The sequence below is a fragment of the Rhinolophus ferrumequinum genome, chromosome 23, assembly GCF_004115265.2.
Source record: "Rhinolophus ferrumequinum isolate MPI-CBG mRhiFer1 chromosome 23, mRhiFer1_v1.p, whole genome shotgun sequence".
NCBI lineage: Eukaryota > Metazoa > Chordata > Mammalia > Chiroptera > Rhinolophidae > Rhinolophus > Rhinolophus ferrumequinum.
Window position 1 is genome coordinate 20,300,551 of NC_046306.1, and position 16,704 is coordinate 20,317,254.

At 37.3% G+C, this 16,704-nt stretch overlaps 1 protein-coding gene across 1 annotated transcript in view; it reads left to right on the forward strand.

Annotated features, from left to right (window-relative positions):
* The window catches only part of TRPC4AP (transient receptor potential cation channel subfamily C member 4 associated protein), a 62,006-nt gene that overhangs the window by 28,238 nt on the left and 17,064 nt on the right, over nucleotides 1-16,704 (forward strand). Inside the window, exons 7-8 of the mRNA XM_033094472.1 lie at nucleotides 969-1,176; nucleotides 8,584-8,769. Coding sequence (XP_032950363.1) covers nucleotides 969-1,176; nucleotides 8,584-8,769 — 394 coding nt within the window. The remainder of the gene's footprint in view (nucleotides 1-968; nucleotides 1,177-8,583; nucleotides 8,770-16,704) is intronic.

Below are 16,704 nucleotides of genomic sequence, written 5' to 3' on the forward strand. Positions count from 1 at the left end.
AGATAATATCTGCTACCCTTCCTCCCACTAATTAACTTATATTGGATTGGATATTTCTCTGTTGCAGAGAATACTGTAACCAAGTAACAAAAAACATTTCATCAAATCGAATACTCATTCATTCAATTAAAAGCTAGAAATAGAAGGAAAATTCCTTAACTTCATATAGGATATCTATTAAAACTTACAGCAAACATTAAACTTAATATTAAACTTTGGAAATATTTCTATAAAGGCAAGAATGCTTATCACTTACTCTAGATAATTGGTTGCATGTGCATATGCAGAAGGAGACACCTATAGGAAGGTTCATTGCCATGTTGTTTAATAGTGAAAAATTATAGTCCACCTGAACATACAGACATAAAGAAGAATTGTGGAGTAAAACGATGAAAAATGAACGAACTACTTGTATTAACGTAGTTAAGTCTCACTGTTAACGAAAAGTAAGGTGGTATATGATATGATTCACACTGTGCATACAGAACAATACCATATATTTTTATTAAAATATAAGTATAAAAACGGAACAGTAAACACAAAGTTCAAAATAATGACTACCTCTGGGAGAGAAAAGGAAATGCAATCGAGTTGGAAAAAACGGGCCTTTGGCTATATTTGAAATGCTTTATTTCTTAAAAAGAAAACATCTGTTGCAGGAATGGCAGTTTATGATTGAAAAGACTTGAGTGGTAGGTATTTTTTTTAATAGGCGAAAGGAGCCACATGAGCAAAGGTAGGGTTTAATCCTCAGACCAGTCCTATGAGGTAGGTTGGTCCCATTTAACATATGAGCAAACAGAAACTTAGGTTCTACAATAATTTACCTAAGGTTGCACAGTTGCAAATTGCAGAGCTGGGATTTGAACCTAAGTGATCTAGCTACCAACCATTTTTAGGGGAATGCAAAAGAGGAGCACGTCCAATCTCGAATGAACTGAGCACAGGGATTGTTTTGTTTTCTGTAGGAAATGATCCGACTAGATGAAGTCCCCAATCTGAGTTCCTTAGTATCCAATTTTGATCAGCAGCAGCTTGCTAATTTCTGCCGGATTCTGGCTGTCACCATTTCAGAGATGGATACAGGGAATGATGACAAGCACACACTTCTTGCCAAAAATGCTCAGCAGAAGAAGAGCTTGAGCTTGGGGCCTTCTGCAGCTGAAATCAACCAAGGTAAAGTCTCTAAACTCTCAGATTGTTAAGATTGTAGCTCTAAGACCTCTTCCTGAATCATCTAGCTCTTTCAATGTTTCTAGAGATTAATCCATGTGAGGGTTTCTAGGGTCCCATGTAAAGTATGTAAAATTTGTGTGTATTTGTTCATTATTTGGCGGGGGCCAAGTCCATAGACTTCATCAGATTTTGAATGGATCCAGAATCTCAAAAAAGTTAATCATTGTTTATCAGAGTTACAAATGCCTATACCTTTTGATCCACTAAACCTTTCTGGGCCTTTATTCTATAGAAGGCGTGTGTGTCTCTGTGTGTGTGTGTCTGTGTGTGTGTACACAAACACAAAGTTATTCATTGCAACATTGTAACGGTAAAAGACTAGAAACTACCTAACTGTTCATCAACAGACTACTTAATTTATAGAATATTTATATAATGAGAAATTGCATAGTTTTTAAGAAAAAAGAATGAGGAAGATCTCTATGTACTGATAGATATAGAAAAATCTCCAAAGAATATTAATGGTAAAAAGGAAAATGCAGAACTGTGTGTATAATATGATACTTTTTATATTAAGGCAGGGAGGGGGGAATAAGACCAAATATATTTGCTCATCTACAGTATGCATAAAGAAACAAAGCAGACAAGCATACACAAGAAACGTAAGTGGCCTCCTGTTATGGATGGCTGGTAACTGGATAGATGACATCAGCTGCAGAAGTGGGACTTCTTGGTGTATTATTTTATATATTGTTTGATTTTAGAACCACGTGAGTATTTAGTTATTTACATTTTAAAAATACTATTCTAACCCCTCTACCCCACCTATTGCTTTTTGTTAGCAAAAGAACTCTGTTCTATTGATAAAGTATCTTGGTTTAAGCAGATTTTGGGGAAATCGGGCATATGTCTGTTTTCGTCATAAAGAGTATAGATGATTCGTATTTAAACTAAAGCATTTATGTGTCTTACAAGCTAGTTCTTGAACATTAACAGGCTAGAAATACTGTCGATGCAAAAACAAAACATAACACTGTGTACCTAAGGTTAACCAAATAACCAAGGTGAAATAATAAAAATTTATCATTAAAAAGCAGCAGTAGGAAACCAAGACCATCCTACGACAGTCCTGATGATGCTCTGAAAACAGTGCTGTTTCTAAAGTCCAGTTGACTGGGTATGTGTATCCCAGGCTGAGCTCTGCAGAATTGCTAAGTGCTACCCAGCGGCCTGCCTTCTAAATACTGAATACGAGTCCTCCATTAACTCTGCTAACATTCTAGTTGAGTTCTGAACACCAGATGGTCATAACTGTACTTGAAGATTGCTAGAATATAATTTTACACGTTTTAGTCGTATGTAAAAACAAGTATGTGAGCTCTACGGATCCCAGGTTAGTGGTTTTCCCTTCAGGCTTGTTTTTCTCTTGGTCCATAGATCCAAGGCCTTCCTTGGTTTGTAGGCCTTTCTTCTCCCTTCCTCCTTTCTTACGACTTTTGAGGAGTACTCAGGTTAGTAAATCATAAAATATACATTCTTAAAAACGTGAATTTTATTGTAACTAAGTGACATCTCAAAACTGATTGAAATACACACATCCATATACACTGACAAAAGCTCACATTTGTTAATTTCCTGCTATGTGGCAAACATTGAGCTAACTGCTTTACCTAGAAGTGAGTTTATGTAATCCTCCAAGCAGCCCTGTCAAATAGAGATTAGTATCCCCATTGCACAGCTTAGGAAACTGAGGGTCCTAAAGATTCAGTATTGGATCCTCTGTGTGCTAAGGCACTAAGTAACTGTCATCTTTAGTTTCCCATTTAAGGAATCTGTTCTGGCAGATTATTTTTATCCTTTTAGTATCGATTACCTTCTTATACCTGTTTGTAAACTGACTTAAATAAAACCATCATTACCCATCATCCTTGGGGAATAAAGTATTCTAGTCAGTTGGTTTCTTAATTAACTGAGTTTTAACCCCAAGCCCAGTTTTCTTTGATTTGAGGGATTAAAAAAAGAAAGTCTTTATACAGTATCTGTGTTCACTTTCATACTTGTGTGCCTAACCCAAGAGATAATCTACATGTGATATCTGGTGGTTGCTTTTAGGATAAAGCTTTATGAAATGTATTTTAGCACATAACGTTGTACAGTGTCTAGCCCTTCCCGACTCTGACCGTAATTCCTATCTCTCTGCTTCTCCATTCCACACACATTTTGTTCCCCCAGCAGATACCCTGGGAAAGTGAATGTAATTAAACCGTAAGCAGATGAGAAAGGTCTTAGTGCTCAGTGTTGACATTCTTTAAATTGAATTCCAGTAACGAATACTTTTAAAGACGTATGTGTAGTAGTCAGTTCTGGCTGCCAGAACAAGATACCAGACTGGGTGGCTTAAATGACAGAAATTTTCTCACAGTTCTAGAGACTAGAGGTCCAAAATCAAGGTGCCACGAGTGTTGGTTTTTGGTGAGGCCTCTCTTCCTGGCTTGTAGAAAGCCACCTTCTCACTGTGTCCTCCTGTGGCCTTTCTTCTGTGCATGTACAAAGAGAAACCTCTGGTGTCTCTTCCTCTTATGTAATGACACTGGTCCTGTTGGATTAGGGCCCCACTCTGTGACCTCCCTAAAGGCCCTGTCTCCAAATACCATCATATTGTAGATTAGGGCTTTTAACATATGAATTGGCCCGGGGGGGGGGGGGGGAGGAAGTTTCCGGGGGGGGGGGGGGGGGGGTGGAGAGGAACAGACACAATTCAGTCCATAACAGTTTGGAAAACTGAGGTATGTAGGATGTTGCCAAAACATTTTTGTTTTGTTGTAAATATACTCTAACTGTGAGCTAGTTTTCTTGCCCAGCAAAATAATGATTTATCCTATCATCCTGGAGCTCGGATAGTAAAAATGTTAGAGCCCTAACGTTTTGGGATTCTCAGAACTACTACCGTGTTTCCCCAAAAATAAGACCTAGCTGGACCATCAGTTCTAATGCATCTTTTGGAGCAAAAATTAATATGACCCAGTTTTACATTACTGTAAGACTGGTATAATATAATATATACCGGGTCTTATATAATGTAATGTAATGTGATATAATATAATACAATATTGGATCTTATATTAATTTTTGCTCCCAAAGACGCATTAGAGCTGATGGTCCGACTGGGTCTTATTTTCGGGGAAACACGGTTGTTGTCCCTTCTATTGATTCAGACTGGAACAAATGATTTCATCTAGGGAGAGTAATTCAAGATTTTAGAGATGATTTCTGGCCTGTAGGTGAAGCCACAGGCCAGATAATTAGCAGTTTATAGGTGACACTGAGCTGAGTGGGGCTGAGTTATGTAACACATGAGCTAGGATGGAATTCTGAATCACCTCAGAGAGCTGGAAAGCAGGGCCTAAACTGTGAGAAGAGAATTTACAGGAGTATTTGGGAAATAGTGATGTTTTAACAAATAAGAGGAGAGAAGAAAGAGGTCTGCTTTTGCAGAAATTCTTAGAAGTCGTGTGTGTTTGAGTTGTCAGTCAGTTTAACATTAACCAACAGTGTGTGAGCACTACTAATAAGGCTGTGAGAATTACAAAGACTGGACGATGCTGGGCTGCCAGGCCCCTGACATTGTATATAAGTTGGTGAGTATAAGTGAGCCAGTGATTTCTTTGTGGGGGAGGGTAGAGAGTCCATCGCTTTCATCAGCTTTTCAAGAGATGAGTGACTCACAAAAGCTCAGGAATTTCTGGGCTGGGAGTCAGAGTCTCAGAACCCTGAATCCTGGCAGGTCACATCGGAAGGGCTGTGTTAAGTGTGCAGGGTGTGAAGACTGGGACTTAGGAACTGTCTTGTGAGGAACGGTTAGAGAAACTGGAGCTCTTTACCCTGGAGAAAAGAGCTGTGAGTAAAAATCCAGCTTTGTGACAATTTTCATGGAGAATCCAATCTTTTATTTATTTTTCGGGAAAAGGTAATACATATATAAGGTTTAAAAAAAAATTACAAGTTACAAAAGGAACAGCAGGTGTACAGAAGGAAGTTTCTTCCCCTCCCATGGTAACCTATTGACCATTTTCTCATGTGTCCCTCCAGAGATATTCTCCACAAACCAATCATGGGGTAGAGTAGGGGAAGAGAGATTCACTCCTCCCTGTTTGTATAGATGGTAAGGTAAAATAGGCACCATTGTGCCCCTGGCTTTGAACTTCATCTTACAAAGCATTCCATTCCAGTACCTATGGAATTATCTGATTCCTTTTTATGACTATCTAGTATTCCCATATATGGGCATATCACAGTTTATCTAGTGATGGAAATTTGGTTTGTTTCAAGTCTTTGTTCCTACAAATGACAGCCTTGTGTATAGAGTATGATGTGTGGGATATTTGCCTTTAAACTTTGATAGATGTCGACAAATTATACTTCCAAAGAAATTACTGGTTCATCTTCCCACTCTGTATATCCTTCCCAGTACAGGGCTTTTTAAAACTTCTTGATATTTGTCAAATTGATAAGTAAAAAGTGTTATCTCTAAAAAAACAAAAAAGCTATCTCAATGTACTTTTTTTTTTATTGAGGTGAAAGTCATGTAACAAAATGAACCATTTAAAGTGAACTTTTTGGTGGCATTTGCCATGTTTCCCTGAAAATAAGACCTAGCCAGACAATCAGCTCTAATGTGTCTTTTGGAGCAAAAATTAATATAAGACCTGGTCTTATTTTACTATAAGACCGGGTAATATATAACATAATATAGCATGATATAGTATAGTATAGTATAATATAATATAATATAATATAATATAATATAATATAATATAATATAATAATATAATATTCCGGGTCTTATATTAATTTTTGGTCCAAAAGCCACATTAGAATTGATTGTCCGGCTAGGTCTTATTTTCGGGGAAACAGGGTAGTACATTTACAATTTGTATAACCATTACCTCCATCTAGTTCCAAAACAGTTTTGTCACTCCAAAAAGAAACCCCATACTCATTAAGCAGTTATTCGCCATTTCCCCAACTCCTGGCAATCACCTGCTTTCTGTCTGTGGATTACTTATTCTAGATATTACATATAAATGAAACCATACAATATGTGACCTTTTGTATCATGTATCATGCTTCTTTCACTTAGCACAATGTTTTTGAGGTTTATCCATGCTGTACCATCTCAGTATTTTACTCCTTTTTATGGCTGAATAATAGTCATCGTATGTACAAGTATGTCTCAGTTTGTTCATCCATTCATTTGTTGAGAGACATTCAGGTTGTTTCCACCTTTTGGCTATTGTGAATAGTGGTGTTGTGAACATGTGTGTACATGTATTTGAACAACTGTTTTCATTTCTTTTGGATATATACTTAGGAGTGGAATTGCTGGGTCATATGATAATTCTATGTTTAACTTTTCAAGGAAAAGTTAATTTGTTGTTTTAATTCACTTTTTTAATGAGGTCAAACATTGTAGTCACTCACTAATGGTAGAGAATGGAAAGAGGGCTAAGATTATTTGCCTAGCTCTGTGCTGGTACTGAATTTGTATTTATGTAATCCTCCTAACTAATTAATTTTTTTTAAAGAATTTTCTTTAATGTATTCTTTTGTATTTTACTTTAAAAGCTTTCATTATGGAAAACATATGAAAGTAGAGACATGCGCGTATATATGACACATACAACGGTATAACAATCCTCATTTACCCATCCCCTAGCTTCAACAATTGTCAGCTGATGGCCTGTCTATCTCTACCCCCATTCTCTCCTCCCTGTCTTATTTTGGATTAGTTTGAAGCAAATCCCAGGCATCATAAAATTTCGCCTGTGTGTATTTCAGTGTTTCTACAAGATAATGACTCTTTTTAAACATAACTCCATGGGAGAGGGGTTGAGAGGCTGGGTGAAAATGGGAAAGAGATTAAGAAGTACAAGTTGATAGTTACAAAATAGTCATAGGAATGTGAAATACAGCATAGGGAATGTATTCAATAATATTGTAATAACTATGGATAGTGCCAGGTGGGTACTAGACTGATCGGGGTGGAGATTACTTTGTAAATTATATAAATGTCTAGCCACTATGCTGAAACGAATATCAAACAATATTGAATTTCAACTGTATTTCAAAATAAATTTTAGAAAAGGTAACAAAACATAGATCTAATACCATATTATACCCTCCCAAATTTATAGTAATATCTTGATATTATGAAATATCTAGGCATTTATTAATTTTTGATTAGATAATGTATTTACATGGTTCAAAACAAAATCTACAAATTCAGAAAGGTGGTCATTGAAAAGTTTCCCTTTGTTCCCATTGGCCTAATTCTCTTTGTGTTTGGCAACCACTGCTGTTTTCTATTCTTTCAGGAAGATTTAACATACACACATGCAAATATGTACAGACATTAACCTTATTTTAAAGAAGGTTAAATGATGGAGTCAAGATTTGAACCCGGATTTCCCTCCCTTCAGTTTATTATGCTCTCTTAAGTGCTGATCAGAATTTCCATCTTACTCATTATTAGGAGTAAAATGGGATTAGTGGAAACAGGAGCTGGGTAATTATTCAGTTAATAGGAGTTGGGTAATTACTCGGTTTCTAAATTTATCCGCCTCCGAAAAAATAGGCTTGTCTTTTTTCTTCCTTCTAATACTTGTTTGTTACAAGAAAATCAAACTATAGATTAGTAGTTTTAAAAGAAGCATTTATATCCTCTCCTACACAGGAACAGCCACAGTAAATACCTGGGTACATATCTTTCCATTCTTTATGTGTATATTATGTACATATTTTAAAGAAGCAAAGTTTTAAATTTTTAAAGAAAATGGGCTTAAACCAACACAGTTTAATAATTTACTTTTTTCTCTAACAAGTAAATGTAAACATATTTTGGAGTCACTGTGTAAATACGTATGTGTCATCATTATTAGTGTCTGTGTGTTCCATTGTTTGGGTACATCATATTTTATCAATATGCTATTTATGAACATGTAGTAATCGCCACCTTTTTGTTACAGAAACCACACCAATGAACATCTTTATACAGCTGTCTTTGTATATATAATTGGTTATTTCCTTATGTAAATTCCCAGAAATGGACTTCTTGGCTCAAAGACAAACAGATTTAAGGCATAAACGTTATTCCAATTTATATTCCCACCAGTAGATAGATATAAGGAAGCCTGTTTCCCTACATCTGCTAAAATTGAACTTGCTTCTATAGCTGTATTACTATTTTACCTTGGCATGGCATTTCATTCTAAAGGGAAGCTCTGACTGACGAGCTGCTCGCAGGTTAAAAATCATTCCTGTCATGCAGGTGAGGAGCAGGTTGTTTGTTGAGGGCTTTAGAGCTGGTCTCTGTTTTGAAAATTCCCTTTTTTGTTCTCTCTTCGGCAGCGGCCCTTCTCAGCATCCCCGGCTTTGTCGAGCGGCTTTGCAAGCTGGCAACTCGAAAGGTGTCAGAGTCAACGGGCACAGCCAGCTTCCTCCAGGAGTTGGAGGAATGGTACACATGGCTAGACAACGCTTTGGTGCTAGATGCCCTGATGCGAGTGGCTAATGAGGAATCGGAACACAGTCAAGGTACTTGGGGTGGATTTCCTGAGAGGTGGGGTTTTCCCATGGGTTCCTGGAGCCATTCTTGACCTCTTTTCCAAGGAGGATAAATTGAAACTTTCTCCAAGTAGAATTTTCCTCAGGGCAGTCCTAGATCATAATTGTTAAGATTCTTTTGAATAGCTAGTGACAGAAACCTCTTTGACCTCCTTTAAAGTGGACTTGATTGTAGGAAGATGGGCTTTGTTGCACTACCCGAGGGACTGTCTGGAGCTAATAACCACAGCATTCTTAGGAACCCAGAGTATTCTTGCTCGGTCTCTTCTTTCTTTAGTTTTCTTTTGTCTCTTCTGATGAGTAGGCTGCCTAGTAAAAGTGTAGGTTCCTAGACTCAGCTCCAGCTACCTATTGAGGGACTATGGTCCATCTTGGATCAGTTGCTCAAACCTGAAGCATTTGACTCTGGCCAGATTGTACAAACCTAGGAATTCTTTCTGTAATCATGCAGATAAAAGTGAAGGGAGGAATTCTGTTTGGGGGATGGCAGTGTGCCTGTTTCCCCAGTGAAATTATAAACAAAACCTGTAAAAAAAAAAAACAACAAAAACCATCATGTAAAGTCTGCGGAAATTGTTCTGAGCGTATACAGTAAATGAAATATTTCAAAAATCTACTTAAACTCAGTAAGAACAGTGAGTCTATGACAGTAGAAGTTACGATCCATGGAAGTTCCACTCTGGGCAGGTGTGGCCAAAAAGACAGGAAAAGACAGGGCTTCCTCAGCTCCCAAAAAAGAATCTGGTATCTAACGGGGTGGGGCAGGCTGCCAGCTTTATAATCCCCTCCAACTCCCAGGTGAAGAGGCTAAATTCTTGATTAAGTATAGCTGCGAGGTCAGGGGCTCCTTTCTTCCTTCTTTCTCCCCCAATTTTTTTGAGATATAATTGACATATAACATTGTAAGTTTAATACATACAGTGTGTTGATTTGATACATATATATATTGCAAAATAATTCCACCATAGCATTAGCCAATACCTCTGTCTCATCACATAATTACCATTTTTTGTAGTGAGAACATTTAAGATTTACTCTCTCAGCAATATTCACTAAGTATATGAAACATCATTAACTATAGTCACCATGCTATACATTAAATCCCCAGAATTTGTTACTTTTATAACTGGGAGGTTGTACCATTTGACTAATAATCTTCTCATTTCCCCAACCCCTGGTAACCACCACTCTGCTCTCTGTTTCTCTGATTCAGGTTTCTTAGATTTTACGTATCATACAGTATATAGCGCTGTCTGACATAGTTCTGGCATAATGCCAGGGATTCCTTTCCACTGCCCACCTACATTCTACGCTTACATTATGGGAACTCTACCCCAGGCCAGACAGATCAATAATCCCTTTCACCCTTGACCCAGCTCACTGGGACAGAGGTTCCACACAGGGAGAGGCAAGCTGAGAAGACTAGAAGCTACTGGCTCTCAATGGTAGCACCAAGATTTTGCCGGCGGGTAGTTAATATGTGAAAACAGAATGTGGGGTAGTTTGAGCCTAAGGGCATTCTCAAAAACAATATAGAGGTTGGTGGTAAGCACATAAAAGGAGGCTGCTAGCTCTTTTTAATTGAGAACAAAAAGCCAAACTTATGCCAGCTAGTTCAGCAGAGAGAACCAGGGAAAGAGACAGATAAGAAGAGAGCTCTTCTGAAGTAAAAAAAAAAAAAAAATCACAGTCTCAAAAACTACCCCTGCTTGATTTAATTGAATCAGACTTTGGAATAAGGTATGCTTCAAGGCATTGTCAAAAACAGAGCATTCAGCCAGCAATTAGGGGAGCCTGACTGAGTTTCATACCAGCTGATGCGGAAAGCTTCACAGAAAGATCAGAAAAAGCCAGTCAAAGAGAATCCTGCTAAAACACTGTTATCCAGGGATTTGGGGCACATGCCCAAGGCTACCCTCTCTCTGAGGCACAACACCAAGTCCTCACCAGTTCTTGGAGAAATAGACTTTACTGAAATGGGCTAGTCAGGTCACTAAACAAATGAACAAGAAAACAACAGCAAGCCCTGAAGGGAAGGAGGGGACTCAGTATCCAGAGCTGCTACAGTATTTACCTAAAATGTCTATTTTTTTTTAATTAAAATTTATTGGGGTAAAAATGGACAGTAAAATTACATCGGTTTCAAGTGTACAAAATGTCTAGTTTATAATAAAAATTATGAGGCATACAAAGAAACTGGAAAGTATTACCCATGCACAGGAGAAAGAAGGCAACAGTCCTAAGAGAGCCCAGATACCACTTAATGCAAAATTAAGCATTAAAGTACAAATAAAGGAATAAAAAAATCCATTAAATATATAGGAGAATAAAAAGTAAAAAAGGCAGAAGTAAATCCAGCTTTGTCAATAATAACATTAAAAGTGAATGGGTTAAACAATTCATTCAAAAGACAGCTTATCATATTGGATTTTTTTAAGGATCCAGTTAGTTACAGGAGACATTAGTTCTAAAGATAGAATTAAGTTAAAAGTAGAGGGTAAAAAAAGATGTATCACGCAAAGAGCAACCATAAGAAAGTTGAGGTGGCTGTACTAAAAGAGACTTTAAATCAAAGAAGTCATCAGAGATAAAAATGGGCATTTTATAATAATAAAAGGATGAATCGATCAAGAAGGCATAACAGTTATATATCCATCTAACAGCCCCCCAAAAAGCAGAAACAAATTTGAAGAGTGAAAGACAATTCAGTAATAATAGTTGGAGACTTTAATATCTCATTTTCAATAATGGATAGAATAAACAGAACATCAAGGAAATAGAAGACTTAAACAACACTATAAGCCAATTAGACTTAGATATATATAGAACCATCTACCCAACAACTGTTGAATACACGATCTTCTCAAGTGCATATGGAATGCTCCCCAAGGAAGAACACATGATAGAACATAAAAAAAAGCCTCAGTAAAGTTAATAGGATTAAAATTGTAAAAAGTGTACTTCAATCACATGGAGTGATATGATAAATTAATAGCAAAAAGAAATTTGGGAAACTCCCAAATACATGGAAATTAAACAATACACATCTAAATAACTGATGGTTTAAAGACAGAATCACAAAGGAAATTAGAAAGTACTTTGAGACGAGTGAAAATGGAGACACAGCATACCAAATTTATAGGATGCAGCTAAATAAAGCATGTGTAGCAAGAAATTTATAGCTATAAATGCCTACATTAAAAAAGATGTCAAATCAATAATCTTCCACCTTAAGTCATTGGAAAAAGAACAAACTATATTCCCAAAGCAAGCAGATGTAAAGAAAAAAACAGGATTAGAGTAGGAATTAATGAAATAATAGAGAAAATCCACAAAACCAAAGTTGATTCTTTGCAAAGATCAACAAAATTGACAAACCTTTAGCTACATCGACCAAGCAAAAAAAAAGATTCAAATTACTAAAATCAGGAATGAAAGATGGTACATTACAACTAAGTGTGCAAAGATAAAAGGACTCAAAAGGAATGCTGTACAAAACAACTGTATGCCAATAAAGTAGATAACCTAGGTGAAGTGGACAAATTATAAGACAGACACAAACTATTGCAACTGACTTAAGAAGAAATAGAAAATCCAAACAGACCTATGACAAATAAAGAGATTGAATTAGTAATGAAAAAACTACTTCGAAAGACCAGCCGTGGCCCACATGGCTTCACTGGTGAATTCTACCAACTGTTTAAAGAAGAATTAATACCAATATATCCAGACTCTTCCATGAAACAGAAAAAGAAACATTTCTCACTTCATTCTATGAAGCCATTATTACCCTGATACCAAAGACATTACAAGGAAGTTACAGGCCAGTATCTCATATGACTATAGATGCAGAAATCCTCACTAAAATACAAGCAAACCAAATATACAAGGATTGTATAAAGTGTATATACACAACTAAGTGGAATTTGTGCTAGGTTGGTTCAATATGAAAATCAATTAATGGAATATACCACATCAATAGAACAAAGGACAAAATCTACATGATTGATCTACAAAAATCCCCCAACAACATCATACTTAATGCCCAAAGACTGAAAGCCTTCCCCCAACTAACATCAGGAACAAGAGAAGGATGCCTGTTCTTGCCACTTCTATTCAACATTGTACTGGAGGTTCTGTTTGGCAGTTAGGCAAGAAAAAGAAATAAAAGGCATCCAGATTAGGAAAAAGTAAAACTCTCTCTATTCACAGATGACATGATCTTACATATAAGAAAACCTAAGGAATTTACTAAAAATCACTAAACTAATAAGGCCATCAGAGTTTTAGGATGTAAGCTCAATATACAAAAATCAATTGTATTTCAGTGTAATAGAAATTAACAAACCAAATGTGAAGTTAAAACAATTTCATTTATAAGAACATCAAAAGAATAAAATACTTAGGGATAAATTTAATGAAGAAATACAAAACTTACACTCAGAAAATTATAAAACATCATTATTGAATGAAATTAAAGAAGACCTAAATAAATGTAGAGACATGTCATGTTCTTGGATCAGATGACTCAGTATTTTTAAGGTAGCGGTACTCCCCGTTTTGATCTCCAAATTCAACACAATCCCTATCAAAATCCCAGCTGGCTTCTTTGCAGAGATGCACCAGCTGGTCCTGAAATTCATATGAAAATGCAAGGGTTCCAGAATAGCCAAAATAATCTTGAAAAAGAACAAAATCGAAAGGCTCACACTTCCTAATCTCAAAATTTACTGCAGAATAGCAGTAATCAACATTGAGCTATTAGCATTAAGAGAGACATACGGGTATAATAAGATAGAATAGAGAGTTCAGAAATAAGCCCTCACTTAATACGATCAATTGATTTTCAACTAGAGTTCTAAGAGTTCTATTCAACTGGGGAAACAGTAGGAGTCTTTTCCATAAATCGTGCTGGGCCCATTAGCTACCCACATGCAAAAGAATGAAGTTGGAATTCCCTACTTCACATCATATACAAAAATTAACTCAAAAGGCTCAAAGACTTAAATGTCAGAAGTAAACCCTAAGAAGAAAACGTAGGGGTAAACAAACCTTCATGACCTTGGATTTGGCAGTGATTCCTTGGACGACACCTACAGCACAAGCAACCAAATTAAAAACAAATCGAACTTCATTAAAATGAAAACCTTTTGTGCTTCAAAAAACACGATCAAGAATGTGAAAAGACAACCCCCAGAATGAAAGATAATTTAGGTGGTTGGAGAACATCTTTGTAAGCCATGTATCTAATGAGGGACTTGAATCTATAATACGTAAAAAGCTCCAACTCAATAATAAAAAGACTACCCATTTCACAGTATGGGCAGAAGATCCAAGTAGCTATTTCTCCAAAGGAGATATACAGGTAGCCAGTAAGTACATGAAAAGATGCTTAACATCATTAACCATCAGGGAAATGCGAATTCAAACCACAGTGAGATACCACTTCACACCCATTAGGATGTTTATCATAAAAAAGACGGATAATAAGTATTGGCAAGGACGGGGAGAAATCAGAACCCTCCTTCCCTGTTGGTGGACATACAAAATGGTACAGCCGCTTTGGAAAACAGTGTGGCCGTTCCTCAAAAGGTTCAACATAAAGTTACAACACAGAAATTCCATTCCTAGATATATACCCAAGAGACATGAAAACATGTTTACATAAAACCTTATCCATGAAAGTTCATAGCAACAGATGTATAATATCCAAAATATGGAAACTATCCAAGTGTCCATCAACTGCTGAATGGTTAACAGAATGTGGTATATTCATACAATAGAATATTATTCAGCAATTTAAAAATGAAATACTGATACATGGTACAACCTGGATGAACCTTGAAAACATTGTGGTAAGGGAAAGAAGCCTACAAAAAAACACATGTTGTATCATTCCATTTATACGAAATGTCCTGAGGAGGCAAATCCATGAAGACAGCAGGTTAGTGGATGCCTAGGTCTGAGGAGTTTGGTAAGAAATGGGGAGTGGCAGCTAATGAATACAGGATTTCTTTTGGGGGTGATGAAAATGCTCTGAATATACTAAAAACCACTGAATTGTACACTAACTGGGTGGATTGTATGGTATGTGAATTACAGGTCAAACCTGGGTTTTTTTTGTTGTTTTTTTTTAAAAAAACGCGGGAGGGAGAGTGTGGCCCCAGAATGCAGTGCAGACATGGGGAGGGTGGTGACCACTTTAATCGGTTTGGTGGAGCAGAAGACATTTGTAGGCAAGTGCAGGCGTCTTAAACTAGTTTTCCCTTCCTCATCCTTGGGAATTACTTTGTTGCTAAGCTCTGGCCATTGTTTTGGGGGCTGCATGTTTTGAAAATATCTATCCTTGAGAGTTTCTTGGGGGACCTGTGCAAACCAGGCACCAAAGGTTGGCAGTGAGTCAGGGAAGAGTCCAAGCTGCCTGTGTCTGTCTTCTCCACAGACATTTATTACTGAGGAGGGCTTGTGTGCCATATGCTGCACCTGCTCCTTCCAGAGACGTCCTCTCCTGCAGGCCTCCCCAGAGCCCCCAGAGCTAGGTGATGAGGATGCCGAGGCTTTCAAGGCCACACAAGTGTGCAGCAGAGGCAGGATTCTACATGATAGCTCTTCAGATTCTCTCCACAATTCAGTTGACTCTTAAACTGTTCTGGGCTCTGGGCCAAGGAGTCCCAACATGGAAATAAAGTAATTATGGCTTTTCTCCCAACCTGCAGGAAAATATATGTTAATAGATAGAATTGTCTCAATTAGATTTTCTCCAGTAAATTTTTCTTAAGTCCTTTGTCCACTGCATGTTTTTTTTTAATTTTTTATTTTTATTTGTATTCATTTTTTGGTTTTTTTGTATTTTTCATTTTTATTGTCCACTGCATCTTTAGTTCACATTAAGAGCTTGCAGATTACTTCTGTTTAACATACATGTTGCTTATGTGTGCCAGACATTGTTTTAAGCACTTCCAGTATATTAAATCCTTTAATCTTTGCAACATTGGTAAGAGGTAGGTACTATTACCATTATTCCTATTTTACAGATGAGGATGGAGACTGGAGCATAGTAACATCAACAAATTTACCCAAGGCCACCCAGCTAGTGAGTGGTAGAGCTCAAGTTCAGACCCAGCAGTCGGGCCCCAGAGTCTGAGCTTTTAACTAACTCTGCCACTGCCTCACAGTCATCCTTAGTTAAGCAGCTGGTCTCTTCCAGAGTTGTGATTTTATATTAGTGACAATATGGCTGGAAAAAATAGTTCCAGTCTATAGGGCGGAGTAAGTTAGGCTCTTACATCATGATAACAATGTGCAGAAATCACCATGACTTCTCTAGGCACCTTACCTGATCTGATAACTACTGCTCTGTACCATGAGTTTTTCTGGTCTTTGTAAAAGGCCTCTAGGGCAACAGTTCCAAAAGGAGCTTGAAAGGACCTGGTAGTTACTGGCGTGTCTTTTCATCTTAAAAATGAGGAAAATTGAGGGGATGTAACTCCTAAGGTCTCTTGACTCTGACCAGTGATCTTTTAAAATCATAGGGACCTAAGAGTGAGGCTTCCCAAGAATCAGATGCTGGGCTTTTCTTGTGTTCTCATTCACTCCTCGCAAGAACCCTGGCCGTCCACTCTGCCACTGCTGTTATTCCCAGGTTACAGAGCAATCTAAGACATAGTGAGGAGGTGACTTGCCCCGTGTCACCCAGCCAGCAAGTTGTAACTCCAGAGCCCTTAGTCTGCATACCTTTACTCTAGCACCTTCTCAGGACTACACTCCTCTGTGGCGTGGATGACCCACGGAGACTTTTGTTAACTGGGTAATAGAATAAATGAGATGATTTACTTAAAGACCAAAACACAATGTCTGGTACATATCAAGTGTCCCATAAATGTTACTTAGCTGCTGCTATTGTTA